This window comes from Pygoscelis adeliae, unplaced genomic scaffold (genome assembly GCF_000699105.1).
Source record: "Pygoscelis adeliae isolate BGI_AS28 unplaced genomic scaffold, ASM69910v1 Scaffold45, whole genome shotgun sequence".
Lineage (NCBI taxonomy): Eukaryota > Metazoa > Chordata > Aves > Sphenisciformes > Spheniscidae > Pygoscelis > Pygoscelis adeliae.
This window is the reverse complement of record NW_008825114.1, coordinates 16,305,056-16,327,724: the sequence shown is the minus strand read 5'-3', so window position 1 is coordinate 16,327,724 and position 22,669 is coordinate 16,305,056. Positions and strand designations below refer to the sequence as shown.

Here is a 22,669-nt window from a genome sequence, read left to right as displayed (position 1 = left end):
GGTAAACATTTCTCAAACTGATTATGTCCTTACAAATTCATACTTGATCTTCAGACTACCACGTTCAAGTATTACAAATATTAGGTTCTATGCGTGATGTTTTGAAACTCTGTAGTTTCCATACAAAGATTCTTATGAATGTTTTCCTCTGAATGTTCCTAATGCCATATTTGTTTCATTTCTTTCTAGGGCAACATATCCTTCTCATGTTTAGAGCCACAGGTGGTTCCTGTTACATTTCTGAGCTCCAGTAGTTACCTGGCATTGCCAGGCACATCAGGGCAAGATGAAGTATTCATCAGTTTCCAGTTTCGCACCTGGAACAAGGAGGGACTTCTATTATCTAGTAAACTACACCAGGCTTCAGGTGGTTTCCTCTTATATCTGAGTGATGGGAAAGTTAAAATCAGTCTTCATAAACCAGGAAAAGCACTGAGTGACATCACTGCAGGTAACAGAAATGAAGAAAAAAAAATCCAAGATTCCTATGCATAAAAATATAGGTTAATGTAAAGTCATGTAAATTAGTAGCTACATTCATGACTTAGTTTTATGACTAGCATGTGTGTAACTGTGCTTTAATTGTGTGAATTTTAATCCCAAAAGTTTCTAAATACTTTCTTTTCTCACAAACAGGTATCTATGCTTTTTTCCCCATGATTGAGTAGAAAATACTTGTAATAATAAAGGCTGCAAAGATGAGACCTTAGCTTTACATACATACAGCGTGTAAAGCTCATGTGTGTAATTTGGGAAATTTGAGACATCTAAGCAACTTTTTCAGCTGTGAAGTGTAAACAAGTTAATTTCTTACTCTGTCAAGCTAAGCCATTAAGATGTTTTTCACCATTTGTCAGTGCTTTCACAGGACATCAAGTAACTATTTTTCTATAAAGTTATACATTATTATAAATATTATATTTGTTATTTTCTAGAGGTCTCAATTACAGAGCTGTCCATTAAATTTGGACAGTGGATGCCCAGTACCAGGTTGAGGTCCAGAAAGCTGGGGCAAGTTTGAGTGTACGTGTAAAAAAAAAAAAAAAGAAAAGATTTATAGTAAGGACAAAAAGAAATTGAGAAGTTGAGGAATCTGAATAATTGAGAGCTAAAGGGTCACTTTTGTACTTAATCACTGAATTGAGACTAGATCATCTACTTTTTGGTAGTTTGCACTGCCAGGCAGCCCTCAGGGTGCAGCTGAGATTTCCAGAAAACATACCCTCTAGTCATCTTCTGAACCATTTCCCTGTTGGTAAACAAATATATAAGGACAAGAGGATGAGGCAAATATAGTAAGATACAGTGATGTTAGAGAGTATCCAACTGGGATTCTGAGAAGCAGCTCCCAGCTTTCACTTTCACCCAGTTTGGGAGCAAGGGGACCCCCTCTTTCACAAAGAGGCTCCTCAGTTTTTCTGAGTGCTGTTAGCACTTGATGTGAGAACAGCAAGACTGCCAGTGTAGCCAGGAATCTCCTTCTTTCATGAAATGTGAGAGCAGGACAGAGCCAACAACATCTCCATCTTCCACAACTTTTTTTAAAAAAGGTGAGAAGCAGTAACATCACCATGTGATACTATCAATACCTCCACCTATCAGCACTTCATGTTGTATACTATGCTCTGACACTCCATGCACCACAGCCACCTCAGAGTTTCACATCCTTTATGTAAACAAATTGAATTTTGCCCCTTTCTTGTAGAAGGATAAAACGGTCATTCCACAATGAGTTCTCAGACAGAAAAAACAGGACTAGAGAGATTAGGCTGGTAAATGAGATTCCCAAGAATATATGAAGATGAGCAAATGAGGCTGGGATTGGGGTGGTTTCTGTATGGACAAAGAAGATGACTAGGGACCACTAACTGGAGGAATATGTCATAGAAGCAATGGGTAATTTGGCTGCAGAAAACACAATGATGATATCCAAAACATCAGTTGATCCTAGATTTATTTTGAACGGTACACAATCATAGATTTCAGATTTCATATTCATAAAGCAGGAATATTATCAGTGAAAAAGAAGCCAAGTTAGTTCCAGTAATGTAATGTGTAAACTGAATTAACAAGTGAATAACAAGTGAGAAAAATGCATTTTGCATTGGTACTTAGAAAACAAGTTAAGGATTTGAATGTGTGAAAAAATTAATCTTCTATAGAGTATAGTCATTGGAGTGATAGGAACCAAACCAAAGGCATCTTTCAAGGGAGTTTTCAAGCCAGAACATAAAGAGCTTAATAATGCTGTTTAGTGCTAGTTTGTCTTGAGCAATAACAAATATGGTAAGTAAACTAAGCAGTTACTGAAATAAAAATAAAAAATAAAATAATTATCATAAAAATCAAAGCCCCCAAATGTCTTTCAGATCTCACAGTATTAAAAAAGTTACGTAAAAGAGGGAGAAAATTTCACCAAAAAAAATCATAATCGGTACAAACACAAAATAAGAATCAGTTATCTAAAATGTTCACAAATCATGTGCTTGGCAGTGTAAGGCAGACAAAGAGAGCAAAGCAGACCCAAGCAGAGCAAAGAAACAGCCACAGGATTTGACGATGAGGCCTCCGTAATCTTAGTTCTGTTTCTTTTAGACTGATTCCCTCCTTCAGTTCCTGATACAAAATGAAAATTCCTTTGAGGGGAAAAAAAAAAGAAAAAGAAAAAAGTTAAACATAACTCTGAAGCTCATTATATTGCTACAGGTGTATAGTAATTAAAAGTAAAATTTTAAACAGTTGATTATTTTAATTCAGGAAAAGACTGTAAGCCAGTAATTACCATGGATGATGTTGAAATTTGTATAAATACTTTGATCCTGTTTCTGTGGGTTATAATAGGATCAGCCCTGGTATTTGTAATAATCTAAAATAACTGATGCACAAAGAGTACCATTTTAATGACGGGAGATTTCCCTAGGCTTACCATTTGAAAATGTCAATTCCTTAGTAAGAATGTCAGTGGTATGTAGTTAACAGTGATGAATTTGGCTTTTTAGGAGTTATTTCAATTGCAGTTCAATTAGGTGATGTATGTTAAAGAAATTATTGCCATGTAGCATCATTTTAACAGACCAGCTGAAGGTGGTAGCACTTTTGACAGCTGTAGGCTTGCACATAGAGCAATTTATTCAATTTCAAAGTTGCAACACAACACATAACACATTAGCTGAAACACCCCAAAATAAATCTTGACACTCTATGCTGAAACAGAATTTAATGTTCTCATGCTATATTAAGCTTACTCTTCATAAAGTCTAACAGGAGGAATTGTGTTTGTCTTTGTGAAGAAGAAACTACTGCAAAAACATCTTATTCTCTTCTGAGAAAGAAGTTATCTAACAAAACCACATGGGGAACTTTTTCTTGAGTTTTTGAAGTGTTTATTGTTACACTCACTGAAGCAATTCAAGTCTGTGTTTGGAGATTGAGTAATTAAATTATGGATGGCTGGACAGTTTTGTTCCCCTCCAGGCAAAGACTTATGACCTGACCAAACACACATGCAATATTTGATAATTAAATCAGAGCATATTTCTTTGTGCACAGTTCTTAAATTCATTATCATATGTTTTTTAAAGATTTCTTCAACCATGTAAAAATGAGAAGAATGGCATGTTAATTCATGAGTGGTTAAGTTATAATAAGCTGTATAGTTCTTTTACAGAACTGTTGCTTAATATCTTTCTTTTGTAGCCTCTTTTGCAAGCTGGTCATCAAATATTCACAAAGAAATAACATAGATTAAAAAAAGGAAATTGACAGAAAGTTAATTTGTGTTGAATGATGAGACCAAATTGAATTACAACATGTATAAATGTTTGAGATCTTATTACTCAATTTCTTCATATGACCCTGTCTTTCTATGCAGCTTTTAATTTCTACGCAGCTTTTAATTAAGTGGTGTTAAAAATCATTGCATTTAGTGGTTATATTTCAGACTAATCTATAAATTACTTTCTCTAAACTAGTTTTTTTGTTTCTCCCTGAGCTCCTAATAAGCAAAACACATTATCTTTTTATAAAAGTGTTCCTAAGGTTGGATGTCATTGTTCTGCAAGACCTCCCACAGACCTTTTTTTTAGTACTTAGATATTAAAATGATGAAGGTACTACTAATGAGAATAAATGGATATCTTGTTTAATAGCTACCTTATTATGCACTAAAAGTTTAATTGCTATTTTTTCATCATTTATTTCTGGTAAAGCATTTTTAAAACTCCTAGTAGAGCACCAGACAATATAATTTTCAGATGGAATAGAAATGTCAGCAGTCTATTGGCGTCCACCTTTTATATGTCATACCACTCTGTGGCTTTGCACAAGCAAATGTGAATTTAATCAAGGTTCTCAATTCGAGGGCTACAATGAGCTGTTTTTTCAGGAGTCTCTTGTGCTCCCACAATGGCATTCCTCAGTCCCCAGACTTAATGAAAGGGAATTTTAAGAAGTCTTAACTTGAGCTAACTGAACATCATTTAGTATCTCTAATCATGTGTTGTGGTTTAACCTCAGTCGGCAACTAAGCACCACACAGCCACTCGCTCACTCCCCCCCTCCCTGGTGGGATGGGGGAGAGAATTGGAAGGGCACAAGTGAGAAAAACTCATGCGTTGAGATAAAAACAGTTTAATAATTGAAATAAAATAGTATAATAATAGTAATAATAATAATAATACACAAAGCAAGTGATGCACAGTACAATTCCTCACCACCCACCAACTGATGCCCAGCCAGTCCCCGAGCAGCGACCCCCCTGGCCAGCTTTCCCCCAGTTTATATACTGAGCATGACGTCACATGGTATGGAATACCCCTCTGGCCAGTTTGGGTCAGCTGTCCTGGCTGTGCCCCCTCCCAGCTTCTGGTGCACCTGCAGCCTTCTCAGTCAGTAGAGCATGGGAAACTAAAAAGTCCTTGACTAGTGTAAACATTACGTAGCAACAACTAAAACATCAGTGCCTTATCAACTTTGTTCCCATCCTAAATCCAAAACACAGCACTGTACCAGCTACTAGGGAGGAAATTAACTCTATCCCTGCTGAAACCAGGACATCATGCCAGCCTGTATGAAGAGGAGATTAAATATCCATCCCAAAATCATTTAGTAGGTCAGTATGATGAACTACAGTAAGCAAACAAAAAAAGTGCAAAATTCATATAATCGATTTTCCAGTAACCAAAAAATTTTCTACTTCAGTTATTCATTCAATCTACTTCTTTATGTTAGGGCATTCTCTTACCTACCTTGACAGTCAAATATTGCCATATTTGGAACACAGTTTTCTCACAAGAACAAGAAGTTACTGAAGCAGGATGCAAAACTAAGACATAAAAGCAAATATCCTTGCAACAATTGAAATGAAATTACAGAATTTATTGTTAGATTTAATATCTTCAGTAATTACATAGATAGTGGGATTGAGTACATCCTCAGCGAGTTTGCTGATGACACCAAGCTGAGTGCTGCAGTTCATTCACTAGAGGGAAGGGATGTCATCTGGGCAGACCTTGGCACGCTGAGGAGTGGGCCCCTGCAAACTTCATGAGCTTCAACAAGGCCAAGTGCAAGACCCTGCACCTGGGTCAGGGCAATCCCTAATACAGTCTGGGGGATGAATGAATTGAGAGCAGCTGTGTGGAGAAGGACTTGGGGATACTGGTGGATAAAAATTGGATATGAGCTGGCAATGTGCGCCTGCAGGCCAGAAAGCCAATTGTATCCTGGGCTGCATAACAAGCAGCATGGCCAGCAGGTCGAGGGAGGTGATTCTCCCCCTCTACTCCACTCTCATGAGACCCTACCCAGAGTACTACGTCCAGCTCTGGGGTTCCCAATACAAGAAAAACCTGGACCTCTTAGAGTGAGTCCAGAGGATGGCCATGAAAATGGTCAGAGGGCTGGAACACTTCTATGAAGAAAGGCTAAGAGAGTTGGGGCTGTTGAGTCTGGAGAAGAGAAGTCTTGGGGGAGACCTTATTGTGGCCTTCCAATACTATAAAGGAGGCTTATAATAAGGATGGAAAGATTTTTTTTTTCCCAGGGCCTGTAGTGACAGAACAAGGGGTAATGGTTTGTCCTGGTTTCGGCAGGGATAGAGTTAATTTTCTTCCTAGTGGCTGGTACAGTGCTGTGTTTTGGATTTAGGATGAGAATAATGTTGATAACACACTGATGTTGTAGTTGTTGCTAAGCAGTGCTTACACTAGTCAAGGACTTTTCAGCTTCTCATGCACTGCCAGTGAGAAGCTGGGAGGGGGCATAGCCAGGACAGCTGACCCAAACTGGCCAGAGGGGTATTCCATACCATGTGACGTCATGCTCAGTATATAAACTGGGGGGAGTTAGCCGGGGGGCGGTGACTGCTGCTCGGGACTGGCTGGGCATCAGTCAGCGGGTGATAAGCAATTGCATTGTGCATCATTTATTTTGTATATTCTTTTATCATTATTATTATTGTTATTATTTTCCCTTCCTTTTCTGTCCTATTAAACTGTCTTTATCTCAAACCATGAATTTTACTTTTTTTTTTTTTTCTCTCTCCAATTCTCTCCCTCATCCGACTGGGGGGGGTGTGTGTGGAGTGACCAAATGGCTGTGTGGTGTTTAGCTGCTTGCCGGGTTAAACAACAACACAGTTTTAACTGAAAGAGGTTCGATTTAGATGTCCCACCCTGGAAGTGTTTGAGGTCAGGTTGTATGGAGCTTTCAGCAACCTAGTGAAAGAAGTCTGTGCATATGGCAGGGAGATTGGACTAGATGATCTTTAAAGGTCCCTTCCAGCCCAAACTAATCTGTGATTCTCTGATTCTATGATTACTAAAGGAAAAGATAGCATATTGCAGAGATGTCATTGAGGAAAACATCATTCACTTGAAGTACCTCTACAAATAAAGAAACTCCTTGCTTAATCTTAGACATGAGGTGAAAGAAGCTGAAGCTTTTGGTAGCTGGGGATGGAAGCTAGAAAGAGGGAAATAAATAAGCAGGGAAATAATTCTTTTAAAAAAAATATTGTCTGAAATGCCTATTCTTAAAAGCACAATGTGACAAGTGGCATTATTGACTATATATATTTTACAATCTAGTTTCTTGTTGAAGGATAATTCTACAATAATTTATAGAAGAAATCTAATTATATTACTGGGAATTGGGAAAAAAACCTTTCTCAGAGGTAATTTTCTGTGCTTTAAAAAATACATTATTCATATTCTTTGTTTTAGCATACCTATTACCTCTTTGATGAAAGAGTATAGTTCACTGAGGTTCACAATGGTATAAAAGACCTAAGGATGCTTTATCTGTTTGTGATTCTTTGTTAATTTTTTTTTTTTGAAGGTAGTAAAACCTTTTGATATATTTGATGAGTTCTTGCTGTAAAATAGTACTAAAAAATTAGGAGAGATAAATAATAGTACATGTTAAGACTAGAAACTTCATTACACAGTGTGACTCATCTATGCCGATGATATTGCAAGGCAGCAATAATATTTTTCTAATGGCTTGTCTACCTTTTTTTTTAAATGCCTGTTACACATCATATTATCTAGCCAAAATATAACTACAGCCAAAATGGCTAGGCTTTAAGGCATTTTCTTGATCCTCAGCTCAATAGTATGACAGCCCTAACATAAAATACACAAGCCTGAAGGCTGCTGTAAGTTATATTATCTTCCACCAGTACAAAGGGACTTCTTCAGCAGTTGGACATCTTGAAAATATAGGGAAACTTTAGTCAGTCCCTCCACATTGCCTGTAGGGCTATGTAAATCCTTGTTACCAAAAGATTATCCCTCTACAGATGACCTTTTGGTAGCCAAATGTAATAGCATTAATACTATTTTATATTCTGTGGAATAAGGTTTCCAATTTCTATTTTAGCAAAAAGTCCATCCCCATAAATAGGATGAGTACGGAGTTTTACAGAAGTGGAAAATAGACCTATTTAGCCAGAAAATTAGTGGTAGCCTTAATGCTGATTATTTACTCTGACTGTAAGTGTACTGCTCCTGTTAGCAAACTCAGATGCCACTTCTCAAAGAAAATTGCAACCAAAATAAATAATGGCCAGAATGGTATCAGAAAACCCATGACTGCATCCCTGTGCTTTCTGCTGTTATATTAAAACGGTGAATTGTTCCTAAAAATGCGACACAAAGATAAGAAGATCTGTTAGCCATATCTTTTATATAATTCCACTGAGGCTGGGGATAAAGCAGGATTAAGGTTTCTTGTTATGTGGTCCCTAATAAATATAATGTTTGAAGTAAGGAAACAAATAATAGAAAAGGTGTTTAAGACTAACGTTATATTAAATATATTAGAGATATTTTCTAGATGATAATTCATCTGTATTTATAATGTGATTCTAAGATTTATTGCTTGATTTTATGATGATCTTGTGTTTAGACTGTGGTAGTTAACAATATATGGATCCAAGTTATGATGTAATTTAGCTATTTGAACCTTCTCATCTTTCTACTTTTACTTCTTTTCCTTCTGTTTGAACTAATCAGTTGAATGGCAGGCTATTTCTCTAGAATATACAAGACATTCTAGAGAGAAGTACATAAATACATGAAATTTCAAGAAGGAAATCACAGATCACAAATCATAGACACTCTGCAGTCAAGAAAAAACTTTACAAAATTCAAAGGTTCTACTCTTTCTTCTTCACTGAAGGATCTCAGTTCTGAAGAACACCTAAGAACATGATTGACTTAAAGCACTTCTTAAAGATAATAATGTGTTTACACACTGCTCTATTTAAAATTTATTTAAGTACATATATATGTAAGTGCTTTCCAGCATCTGGGCTTTAGGTTTATTGCTTTGTGGCACCTTACACCTACACAGCCAGAGGTAATGTAAATTGGTCTAGAGGTTAAACCCTCAGAAAATTTTCCCATACATTTCCAATAAAAGAGACAACTGAAAGAAAAATAATCGTATGACATTAACATGATGGTTGCTGAAGCTTTTAGCATCTACAGGATTTTGCTATTTTACTGGTTTGTAATATAATTACTACCTTTGATTTTAAAAGATGAAGAAATCCTTTGTAATAGTGCTGTAAAAATGTGTATTATGTGTAAAATACTGTATCAGCCATCACAATAATATCTTAATGATAACCTCTTTAGATTGGGAGGATACTTTTCATAGTCACTACGTAAAATGGATGTATTACTGATAATTAGGAGTATTACAACAGTAAGTCTTATTCACTGAAGTACTTTTATTTTTTCTTTATCAATGTGAAGCAAAGGAATAGACAAAGATTCCGTCTTCACAAAAGGCATTTGTGTTCCTTATTCTTTTTTTTTTTTCCTTTCATTATCACTTGGAGTTTTTATGCGTGCTATGATTGCTCTACCGGTCTCACCTCCTTTCAAGTCTGTAACATTCAAGTAACATAACAAATAATGGTTGTTTATACTTCATTTTGCTTTTTATTTTCCTTCCAGGTGCTGGACTAAACAACGGCCGGTGGCATTCTGTATCCTTCTCTGCCAAAAGGAATCATATCAGTGTAATAGTGGACAATGATGTGACCTCGTCTGCTCATGCCTCCATACCTCTGCAAATTTATTCAGGAGATCCTGTCTACTTTGGAGGTGAAATATGTTGTTTATTTATGCTAGCAATATCCCACAGTTAAACATCAATTTTTCCTGACATATCTAATCAAATGGTGAGAATTATTTGGCTTGTCTCGAGTCTTCTTTGCCTAGCTAGGATGTCTCTCAAAGGATCTAGTTTTCAGGTGCTGCTGTGATGTTTCTGAGTTTGTGTTTCCTTAAAATTTTATAATGTTGGGTAGAACAAATTACCACCCTAAATTCTTGGTCACTTTTTAGAACATAGTTTTCTGATATCATGCTCTGATAATTGAATATATTTGGGCTGACAATCAGACAGACACAAAAAGGTCTCTCTTGTTGCACGTTATTGTGTTGCTAAATCAATTTTTTGTGAGAAACTTCCACTGGGATGACTTCAAGTTTTCACCTTAAGTGAATGCTTACTTACTTGTGCAAATATCCTCTTTACATGATACACACTCTTAACTTTTTTTTTTTACCATAGTGACACAACTTTCCTATGTTTGGAAAATATAACTTGTGCCTATTAACTGTGTTTAGATATCTTAGTTTTCCTAGGAATATCATCAATTATCTATCACCAAGTGATTTTTTCATTAATCACATATATTGTAACTGATAGAGTTGAGCAGGTTGTTATGTCTAAATCAGTTGGGAATGGACTACATAACAGCATCTGAATGCATTATTCCACACTAGCCCAATGCTTCATCTCTTAGTAGCTTAGGAATTCATGACTGAACTATTTATTAAAAATTCTCAGATTTCTGAGAAAATTGAAAAATGCATACAAACCCCTAAATGAGTATGGACCAATTCCCTTGAAACAATATGTTGTAAATAAATTGCATACTCACAAGCAGACCGTAAATATAGGAACTGCTACATAAGCATCCATGTGACTTTTCACATCTGGCATCTAGCATTCTCTACTAAGGATACCCCTTGACCCAGCTGATAATCAGAGAAAGATACAGAATATTGGCCTCGAACAGAGAGAAAACGTTTTTTTTTCCCCTTCTATGTTGCTTCAGGTTCCTACATCTCTGATTAGGTGATTTGCACCATTGCAGGATTGATGGCACAGGTGAACAGATCAGGAGGGATGTGGGCAGTTGCAAAAAGCATACCCAATTAAGTTGCACAAAGACATTTCTATTTTGGTGGTGGAGGGGACATATTAATTCCAAGAAACATTGAAAATACTAACTGCATATCCACCCCTCAGCTTTTCTGATTTCAGCTTTATAGCTGAAATCAGCAGCTTGTGCATGTTTTACAAACTTGGGGAAAACTAGTAGAAGATTTCTGAGTTTAGAAGATTGTTTATTAAAAATTTATGTCATATACCACTGTCAAAATGTAGACAATGCATTTTAAATTTCTTTCTAAGTTTATATGAATATTTACTGTGTTTCTGTGCACTGGTTGTTAAAACATGAATATCAGCCTTCCAGGAGAGGTGTCCTGGGGACATGGTGGTTAGTTTGCTTGTTTTAATGAATACAAAGTATGCAAGAAATGTGTATGCTTAGCTGGGAAAATGTGTAATAAACATGAGAATATTTTAGCAATATGTCAGCACAATTTCTAGTCATCCTATCATCAAGGGTATACTAACTGTCTCAGTTCTTGGAATAATAACTCATTGCAACTATAAGGGCAAAAAGAGATTATTCAATATTGCAATAAGCACATAAGGTAAATTTCATTACTAAAGGATTTCTTCCTATCTTTAATATCTGGCCCACAATTATAAGGAATCCCAATTTCATTAATGTTAATGATGCTGCCTTTTCTCTCACAGAACTAGAAGACAACTTTTAAAAGATAAACACCAAGAAAAAAATCTGAGAGAATTTTGTAGAATAACTAAGTGTAAAATATATAAAATTTTCTGCCTTCTCTGGCTTTTTTTTTTTTTTTAATTTGAACTCCGCTGGAAGCATCTCGTTCTCAAATGAGTGTCAGATTTTTCACCAGAAATGACAGAATTTATTTTACCATTTTATTGTAGAATGCTGTAAAGAATGTGGTTAGACCTGTAATTGATTTGTCTAACTGTGTGCTGTGCTGAAAAGTTACTGTGCTCCTATTTGGACTTTTGCAAGTCCACAGATTTGTTGTTCTTAAAGCAACTTATCAAGTAGATAATAAAACTTTTCCTTTAGAAAGGTTGTAACAGTTTTGAACAGTTTGGTTCCTCACCAGAGTAAAACACACTGAGAATTTATTTACCTATTTCATTTCAGTTTTAGTTCATTTTATATTGTATACTTCTTAAAAACATATCTATACTATTTATATTGTTGTACACTCATTTGAATAGATTAACTAGTTTTCACTGTCATTTTGCTTTCCTGTATAGTAAACCTCTGCACTGTCTTTACAGGACTTCAGAAAGTACCCATTAGCTCTGTGGAATAGAGAAGTGTCTTAAAAGTCACTGCTTCCTAACATCACGAAACAAGAAGGTCTTTGAATGCTGTGAACCAGAATGCAATATTGTTTGACTAAGATCAAAGAACGGCCCTTGTCCATCATTCCAGAAGCAATATTACCCTTTGGAAGAAAGCCAAAGAAAAAAACATTTAGGCTTATTTTGTCATGCAGTGTTCAGTTGCTGCTGGGAAAACTGCTCAATGGACATGGTTTAAATTAAATCAGGATCAAAGCAATTTATTGATTTATTAACAATGTTTAATTAATTGGCAATCAGTGAACAAAACATTTCAGGATCAGTAACACAATAGACAAACCACAATATTAGATACTTACAGAATGTTATTCATAGGTTGGGTAGGACATCCAGACATGTCTAGTCCAATCCTGTGTTCTAAACAAGTCTGATTAGATCAGGATGTACTGGGCTGTGAACACTCAAACCTTGAACAGCTCCAAGAATGGAAATCTCATAACTCCTCTGGGCATAACTGTTCTCATATTGACCACCCTCATGGTAAAAACACTTGTTGCTAATGTCTGATCAGAATTTGCCATTTTTTACTTTTGTCCTTTGCCTCTTGTCCCATCACTGTGCACTTCTGGAAAAAGTCTGGCTCCATCTTCTCTGTATCGTCTTATCAGATAACTTTACCTTCTATTCTTAAGACTGAACAGGCCCAGCTCTCTCAGCCTCCTCTCATACACCCTGTGCATTCAGCTCCTTGACCATCTTGGAGGCCTCCGTTGGACTCATTCCAGGATGTCAATGTCTTTCCTGTACTGGGGAGCCCAGAACTACAGCACTCCAGATGTGGTCTCCCAAGTGCCACATAAAGGGAAGGACCACTTCCCCACATCTGCTGGCTATGCTCTTAATAATACAGCCCAGAATGCTGTTTGCCTTCTGTGCTGCAAGGGCGCATTCCTGGCTCATGGTCCACCTGTTGGCCACCAGGACCCCAGGCCTTTCCCTATGGTCTATGCAGTTATCCTCCAGCTTGGGTAACTGCATGGACTTGTTCTATCTCAGATTTTTTTCTTGTTTTTACTGAACTTCATGTCATTCCTGTCAGCTTATTCTCCAGCCCGCCCAGGTCCCTCTAAGTTGCAGCCCTGCTCTCCAACATTTGACCCCTGCCCTCAATTTGGTATCAGTCACAGGCTTGCTGAAAGTCTGTCTCGTCATCCAGGTCATTAATGAAGACATTAAGCAGCATAGCTCTTGGTACCAATCTCTGAAGAACCCTTTGTTTACTGACCATCAGCTGGACTTTGCATCACCAGTTGTCCACTTATCCAACCCATATCTCATCAGTCTGCTCATAGGGAGACTATAGAAAACTATTAGGGACATCACAAGGTATGCAATGCTCACTGCTTGCCCTTTGTCCACAGTGCCCATCACCTCAGCAAAGAAAACAAAGAGTTTGGTCAGGCATGATTTAGCCTTAAAACTAAAGTTACCCAGTTACCTTCCTGTCCTTCACATGTTTAGAAATGGCTTCTAAGAGGATTTGCTCTGTGAACTTGCCAGGGACTGCAGTAAGGCTGACTGGCCTCTAGTTTCCTGTGCCCTCCTTCTTGCCTTTCTTGAAGATAAGTGTAACATCTGCCTTTTCCAGTCATCAAGAAGCTCACCAAATTGCCAAGACCTTTTGGGGATTAAAATGATAATGGCTTCACAATGACAATGGCAATTGTTGCAATGACATTGACCAGCTCCTGCAGCACCCTCAAGTGCCGCTTGGACTCTTTCTTCCTTTATTGTGGATACTGCTTCCCTTCTTCATACTATGCTAGGACATGGGAAGCCTAAGGATTAGTTTTACCAGTGAAGACTGAAGAAAAAATGCCTTTCACAAATCAGTTCTTCTCAAGACCCTTGTCACTAGGTCCCCTGCCCCATGGAGCAGTGCACCCATAATCTCCTTAGCCTTCCTTTTGCTACTGTTGTACCTATAGAAACCTTTTTGTCACACCTCACCTTCCCTGATAGTTTTAACTCCACCTGAGGTCTGCATTTCCTAACTGAATTCGTAGACATGCAAGTAACATCTTTGTATTCCCCTCCAAATTGCATGTCCCTGCTTCCACCTTTTTTGTATTTTCTTTTTGTGTTTGCACTCACTCAGGAGCTCCATGTTTATGTTTGCAAGCCTTCTGCCACACTTGCTTAACTATTTTGATATCACTATGGACTTTTCTTATGCTCCAAAGAGCTTTTTGTTGAATAATATCCATCCCTTTTGCTCTCCAAGGCAATTTCCAATGGGATCCTCAAAACATGTCCTGAGCAGACCAACATTGGCTCTTTTGAAGTCTAGGGTTGTAATTCTGCTTTTTCCTTGCTCTCTTCTCTGTGGATAATAAACTCCACAGCCTCATGTTTCCTGTAACCAAGACTGTCCTTGACCTTCACATTTTCAACCATTTCTTTCTTGTCTACAAGTATCAGGTCCAACAGAATATCTCTCCTAGTGGAGTCATTGATGACCTGCATCAAGAAATTGTCTTCAGTACTTTCCAGAATCTTCTGGGCAGCTTGATAAATTAAAATCACTGTACTTAGTAACTTAGTGACTTCAGTTGTGACTTAAAACTCGTCGAAATCATGTGCACCTTGTATTGTAACCTAACATTTTGTGACTAAGGTCAGTCAGTCAATCTGTTCACATCTTGATTCCATTCATTGCTTTGGAACTGCTGCTTGGGTTATCCTTTACCCAAATTTTTAGTGATGCTTTTGCATATGCTTTAAAAACAGTAAGACTGCACAGAAGTATTTCTTTACAGTTGCACCACCATGCCTAATCAGAAGAGCTTCTGGCTAAAGTCTTCCACCCACAAAGTTTGCAACACCTGGACATTATTAAAATTCAGTCTACTTTTGGAATATATAAATTTTTCAATAAAATATTATTTTAAGCTCCAGGTTTTATGCTTCTTTCAGGCTGCCCTAGCAGTGGAAACATTTCTGAATGTAATACCTCATTTGGTGGCTTTCAAGGATGCATGCGACTCATTTCCATTGGTAACAAAGCAGTGGATATGATCTCAGTTCAGCAAAATGTTTTTGGCAATTTCAGTGACCTTCAGATAGATTTATGTGGCATTATAGACAGGTAAGAAAATAATATTTACTCATTTATTTATTTATTTGAATGTCTTGTTTCCAATACTTACTTGATGACAAAGAACAGAACGCTTACAAAATGGCATGCTGCTTCTTTTGTAAGAATTCAAAAGTCTAGAATAAATGCAGTATACATAGCAGAGCAATTAGATTTCCATGCACTGCAAATAAAATTAGAGTAACTGGGGTTAAAATTATTTTATCTTTCTGACAAATCTTAAATATCTTACTATCTTTTCAAAGAAAGAATATAGACACAAACCCCCTCCTGTGACATGTAGTACTATTCACCCTTTGAAATGCTATGTTCTTTATAACTTGTTGCCAGTTCCTATATTCTACCCATCTGGAAACACAGTAGATAATATTCATCACAGTGAGTGAGCAATCTTTTTTAGGCTGTGGACAAAACTATTCTCATAACTTGCAGTGGATGGTATTAACATCTATCTAAAAGAGAGTGACTAGTTGAAGTGGCTCCCTCTGCAGGTAGGAAAGACTATATACCTTCCCTGAAATAGATCAAAATTCTTGATGGAAAGACATTGCTGGAGTTCAGTGTGGAGAAGGCAGAGGCTGAGCCAAAAGGGGTGTTGCAGCACAGCAGAGGCTGCTGAGAAGAGAGGGAGCAGACACACAAAGGGCAATGGGAGGAGAAGTTTTCTGCTGTAGACTCAGGAGAATGCAGTCACAGGTATCTGTACAGTCTGCTTTAATCCAGAAATGGTTGCCTTGGACCAAGTTGAAAGGCTGTACTGAAATGACACAACAGACAGGGGAAAGATGTGCTTGTAAACACTTCTTCCCCACACCCTAAATTTCTAGTCCTCAAAAGTTGCCTTTTGGTCTAAAAAAGTCTGCCCTTTGAATTACAAGACTTTTAAAAATTGCTCTCTTTGGGGAAAACAGTGTAGGCAGAGATCTGCTTCAAGACCAGAGCCAATTTTAGGTTCAGTCACACAGGTATATTTCTGTGACCTGCTTTCCATTCATAGAGATAACACAATGTACATCTATCGAGGTTATTTTGAAGAAATTCACAATGCCTTGTAGATCAAAGACAAAAATAATACTAGTTCTTTACCTAATTGTTCATAAAAGTTTATGGAGAGAAACCTCCAAAAGGAAGCTAAAAAATCTGCGTACAATGTGATCCTTTCAATTAGGTTGTAATGTGTATTCTCACTAATGTTTCTACATCTATCATGTTTTAAGAACATATACAGTTGCATATATATCATTCTTTGTGCTAATTTTTCCCTTACTGAGTTAATCCTGACTTCGCAGTAGGCAGTAAGTGTGATAGACATATGACAAAACAGAGTCTGGCCTCAGTCAAAACTTTACCATGTAACTTGTTAGGGATTTGTATTTGGGATGCAGCATACATTTACGTTTCTTTCTAGCTTTCTCGCACCCTACTCCTTTCCACTCATTTTCTCATTTTCAAACTTCTTTTACTGTCTCCTTCCTCTCCTCTCTGATAGACCTCATGACAATTCCTTCCATCTTCTAAAGCACTGTGTCACTATTGTTTTTTCAACTCTGGAATTGAACTTACTCCACTTCCATTACACTGCTTGCTTTTTTTGTTTGTAGCAAAGAGACAGAATCAGGAACAGAATCAGGTCAAAAGAATGTAATGTGAGGATCGGCATATTCTTTAGTCAAACACATTAAAGGAGATCTAAGCAAGATTGTGAGTGGAAAAGATCACCAAATTGGCTCATAATATAAATAATGTTAATTTCTGTCTCTGATTTACCATGGATTTTTCAATGTGCAGTGTAACTGGGGACCTCTCAAAATGCTCATCTCAGAGCTGTGATTTAGGAACAATCTCTTCCTCCATGAACACAGAGATGTTTTATCTAAATTCTTAAAGGAAGATGGTACATTTTTACATGTAGTGATTCCAGTTCCTTTCAGCTTTTGAACGGCCATAGTATGTAAGTGTGTACACATGGGTTTTTAAAAATAAGTTTGTGTGTATAAATATGTATAAAGCCACTCTGTGAATCTTAGCATATAGAAATCCAGCATTATTTACAGTATTCCAAATGTTATAACATTTGTGTCTCATTCAGTGCATTCAGAACTGCACCCTACTCTTTTGATTGCTTTTTTGTTGCTTTTAAGCACTGTGTCAAAGGAGTTAGATTTATATATAAGCCTTCCTCATATTTTTATCTTGCTGAATTTTTGTAGCATATGAACATAGTTACCATCCTTATTTTATGTTAATACCACTGCCATCTGTTTTTTTTTCACGATGGACTTGTGTAAGCCACTTAAGCTTCCCAGTCACAGTCTTTTTCAGTGTTTTTATTACTTTCTGACACCGTTTTAACTCTTTTTTTTTTAGTTTATGTTACTCTCATAGTTCATCACAATTATGTGCGGTTTCCCATGATCAATACCAAAGGAAAAAAAAAGTCTTTGTGGAAGGTTTTTGGTTGGTTGGTTTTGTTTTCTCTAAAATTTGCTAATGTGAATTCGTATCTTCTTATATCTTGACAATTAAATTTTTCTTGGACTAGGTCTGCCATGTTTAGTTTTCAGCTCTCAACTTGCTTACCATATGTCTTCCTAACTTATCAAAATAGACATTTAATCCACCCATTTTCATCAATTTCATTACACTTATTATCTTTTATTTCAAAATAGACTGTTTTTAAAAAGCTTTCTTGGTCTTGTGCTAACTTGCTCCAGGGACTTTCTTTCTGGTTTTCTCACACAGTCTCATTCCATTTGATATCTGCAGCTCATCATCTGGAGCAAACTTCATGTTTCTCTTTATCAAACTAATTCTACATCTCACCATAAATCCCAGTTGATAAGACACATTCTTCTTTGCCGACCTTAAAAGTTGCTTACATGTGTTAAAAAATTTCTAATAGGTAGCTTGTACCATCTTGGGCACCATATTGTTTGAAAGAAAATATTTTCTTCCTACAATGATTTCTACATGTCTTTTGTTGCCCTAACCTAAAGTAATCAGCATTTTTGCCATTGTGCTCCTGATGGCAGATATCCCCCCTACAGCTGAGGGCAAACAAACCACTTCTTTGTCCTGGAGTCTTTATGGGAGTCTTTGCATCTCCAATTCCAAATAGAGAAGTGTCACCTAAATTCTGGAGTTATTGATGGCTTTTGTAGTAAAAACAATGGACCACTAAATGTAATAGTTTAACACGTTTAAATTACATGAACACAAATAAAAAATATTGTTTGTATAGCGATCTGAATTTATTTGCAATAGTAAATAAACTGAAAATAATTATATTGAGTCCATTCTTTATCTCATCTATATATATACACACATTAAACATATATAGAGGATTCTTTATCAAATTTACAATCTTCACTGACAGATGGTTGGTTAATTATTCATTTATTCATTGAGATATAATTTATTAACCTGTTCTTTTTAAACAAAAAAAAAATGTTTACCTTTTACCATTTTTCTATTTTCTATTTTCTCAGTTCCATAAACCTTCCAGTTCCTCCTCCTATGCTCAAATTATTATGACTCTTTCCAGTCATTGCTCTTCCCATGCTCCTTCATTTAGCCTTTTCATTGTATAATATCTTTATATTGTTCCATTGCTCATATACCTCTTGGGCAGGCAAATAATTCTCTTCATATATTTCTCCTTAATACCTTTTCTTTCAGCTCCTTTATCAATATATATTGGTTTAATAACTACTATACATAAACCATTGACAAAATAACTTTGAAGGACACAGTGTCATTCTAAATACCTTACAAAATCAGTACATTTAGTCTCTGAGGAGAGAGTAGCAGATGAATCTGTCATAATTACATCAAGCCCTACACAGAAACATACGATTGCCTACCAGGAGTTATTGCCTTTGGTGTCCTGGCAGCAGCGTATTGTACAAAAAACAGAATAAATGGTTTTATATATATAGGAAGAAAAAAAAAAAAAGACGCTGACACTGGGATAGTTTTAAAATATTTCTCTCTTTTTTTTTTTTTTAATTGAAGACTGAAGAAAGAAAAATAATGAAAATTGCAGCAGTTAGTTATTATTTTCAAAATACCTTTTAGTCATAGTTTGGAACCATGATAAGAAGATAGTGCACAAAAAATATATTTAGCATATAATTGGCATATGAAGTTCTTATTTTTTCCCTTTCCTTTTCCTTCTTATCAAAAGCATATTCATGTTCTGGATCAGTGCTCTCCTTTGAATATTAGCTTATGATTATTATTAGCCCACTGCCTTGGTTTTAAATCATATATCATTTTCAGATGTCATACACTTAAAAGCATATTATCAAGTAATATGTGGAAAACGTTTAATCAGCTGGGTTTTTTTTCTGGTTTAAGCAGGCATGGTGATGAATCTAAAAATTACCTTTTACAGATGAAGTATTAGAAATACTTTTTTCTAAAATATTAGAAATATTTTTGTTAGAAGATTATTTTCTTCAGAGAAAGCACTGTTCTAAATCTTGCTTTGGGTAGAGTCACAGCATAGAATGTAATTATAGCTTCACTTTGATGTAGCTAATGGCTACTTTCTATCATACATTCTGAAACAGAAGCAAGAAGTAAAATTTAATGTTAAAAGATTTAAATTATGCCCTAAATTGTTTTCACTTCTATTAAAGTTGGTTCAAGTGTCATCAATTTCATCTAAGCTTTTCATCTTATGAACACTATTAGGAAGGCTAATTAATATGGACAGGGAGTCAATACAAGTAAAGACCATGTAAATCACTTGCAATTTTGGGATAATGATGTCTTTATCAAAAAGGAATAAGACAAGAAAAACTATGCCTGAAATACATGCAAGCAGAGCAGCTGTCAGAGGATGCACTAAAAGTCCTGAATGGCAGTTACGTTAGAGAAGATATATATTTATAATAACTGATGACTAGTCATACCCATAGAAAGAAAAATTAGGCATTTGTTGTAAGAATTATTACTATGCACATTTATACAATCCCTTCAAACAAAATATATAATATCAAAGTAATTTTAAGCCTGGTGCCTAAAGTTCATTTTTATGTTCCAAACCAGAACTCATTGAGACATATATCATCTACAGACTTGTCTTAGAAATACATTCTGTAAGTGAGATAATAGATACAAGATGAGCTCTTTCACTGGCAAAAATGTTACTTATTTCCTTGAAAATAGGTGCCCTATATCACTTTACTTTGCCTACACTTTACCTACTACTTCTTTTTTTTTTTTTTTCCTTCCCTTCTCTGAAAACCTCTGCTTATCCTTGTTTATAAACATTAAAGGAAGACAAAATTATTTGAGAGTGAGAAGTGAATGTACAAAGGTCCTGAATTATTCATAGGGCAGATGTGTGAACTGCTGGACTTTCTACAATCCTAATTTAATACCCTCCTAAGATTTCTTGAATTAATTAGAAGGTATTTTAAGATCCTGTGAATATTAGTGGGCCTGTTTTCTTTTTCTTGTGGTTAATGTCAACAATAAAGCCTTTTTATACTGTCTGAGCTGTATCACATACGCACGCATATACACATACACTCACTGCAATTAGAATGTTAACTAATTTCTAAGGTGAAAAGCTAGTAAATAATTAGTTAACGTGTGCCACTCTATTTCAATGTATTTTCAGTTGTGTTTATATCAAAGATGGATTTTCTTTTTTTCATCTCTTGCAGTATTTTATACTTAGGTATAGTGCTGCTGTCTTAACCATTAAACAGTTACAGGCAAATTTTCTTTGCTGTCAACCATTGTAAATCCAGAAGAAAGCCAGCAAAATTCTTCAGGTTTCTGCTTATATCACCAGAATGAAAACTGGCTTTACTGGTAGTTACCTCTTGTGTTGGAACTGACATACTGAATATTTTACTCTTTTTGAATAGAAAGTAACCACAATTTTAGAATAAGAAATAGGTCTCATGTACTATGGTCAGTTTTATTTGTTATGTGATCCTTTTAAAAATTTTCTATTATTTTTAGAAGAATAGAAAGAAATCTGTTGTGATGCTGCTTTGTTGTGACACATCTTGTTGAAGAAATCCTATCACTTGCAAAACTTGACAGTGAATTATCAACATGTAAATGTTTCATTGGTTTATCAATCTGCATTGAATTGCAGATAGTTGAATGGTAATAAGTAACAATTATGTATCTTACACTTTATTTCTGTTCTTACAGGCTTATTGCATAATTAATATATTTATTATAGGCAATAGGAATAGAGGGGAAGATGAAGGGAAATTATCTTAATTTTCTAGTAATTATATTGACATCTTCCCCAATGAGCTTGAAGACTTCCTTCATGTTATTATACTTCTTTTCCATGATTTTGCATCCCTTGATAAGTACAAGTGACATGTAGCGAAAGTGCTCTTTGTTTTTCATTTTAGGTGTTTGCCTAATTACTGTGAACATGGTGGTGAATGCTCACAGTCCTGGACCAGCTTCTACTGCAACTGTGCTAACACTGGTTACAAGGGAGCTACTTGCCACTATCGTAAGTCTAAGATGTTTTCTGACTATGCTTTTATTTCTGATTGAATTTTTTCACCACAAAAATATACATTTGTATTGATCATTCATATTAGAAGATTTTTCAGTCATGTAAATATTAATAAGTTAGTTCAAGGAAAGATCTTGACAATTCAAAATATGTAACAGCAAAAACTCATTGAAAGTTCTAATGTTTATCTGTTTCACATTTTTTGTAATTTAAATGAGGTGGTCAATAATATCCTCTTCCATACATATAATTCTGCTTTCTGAATCAGCAAATCATTTAGAAAGGTGTTTAATTCATCTTTTTTCATCACAACATTTTTTTTTTTTCTGAGACAATGGGACTACATTCATGTGCAAAAGTAATCACAAGCTAAACCCTAAACATATGTTTATGTAGTTTGCTGAATCAGGGAGTAGATTAGGAGAAATTTTTAAAAAAACTAATTGAAAATAACTTAACTAATTTCACAGGAGATGCTCTACATTTGTACTTCTTTAAGCATGTTCTGGGAAGCAGAATAAATCATTACTCTGGAGTAATCACAAGCTAAACCCTAAACATATGTTTATGTAGTTTGCTGAATCAGGGAGTAGATTAGGAGAAATTTTTAAAAAAACTAATTGAAAATAACTTAACTAATTTCACAGGAGATGCTCTACATTTGTACTTCTTTAAGCATGTTCTGGGAAGCAGAATAAATCATTACTCTGGCCTTCTGTCGTGGTTTAACCCCAGTTGGCAACTGAGCACCACGGAGCCGCTCGCTCACTCCCCCCCCCGTGGGATGGGGGAGAGAATCGGAAGGGTAAAAGTGAGAAAACTCATGGGTTGAGATAAAAACAGTTTAATAGGTAGAGCAACAGTCGCGCACGCAAGCAAAGCAAAACAGAGGAATTAATTCACTACTTCCCATGGGCAGGCAGGTGTTCAGCCATCTCCAGGAAAGCAGGGCTCCCTCATGCGTAACGGTTACTTGGGAAGGC

General features: G+C 36.0%; 1 protein-coding gene across 1 annotated transcript in view; it reads left to right on the top strand.

The window, feature by feature from the left end:
* Positions 1-22,669, top strand: part of CNTNAP4 (contactin associated protein-like 4) — a 217,082-nt gene that overhangs the window by 132,243 nt on the left and 62,170 nt on the right. Inside the window, exons 8-11 of the mRNA XM_009328202.1 lie at positions 190-451; positions 9,468-9,617; positions 15,001-15,172; positions 21,574-21,680. Coding sequence (XP_009326477.1) covers positions 190-451; positions 9,468-9,617; positions 15,001-15,172; positions 21,574-21,680 — 691 coding nt within the window. The remainder of the gene's footprint in view (positions 1-189; positions 452-9,467; positions 9,618-15,000; positions 15,173-21,573; positions 21,681-22,669) is intronic.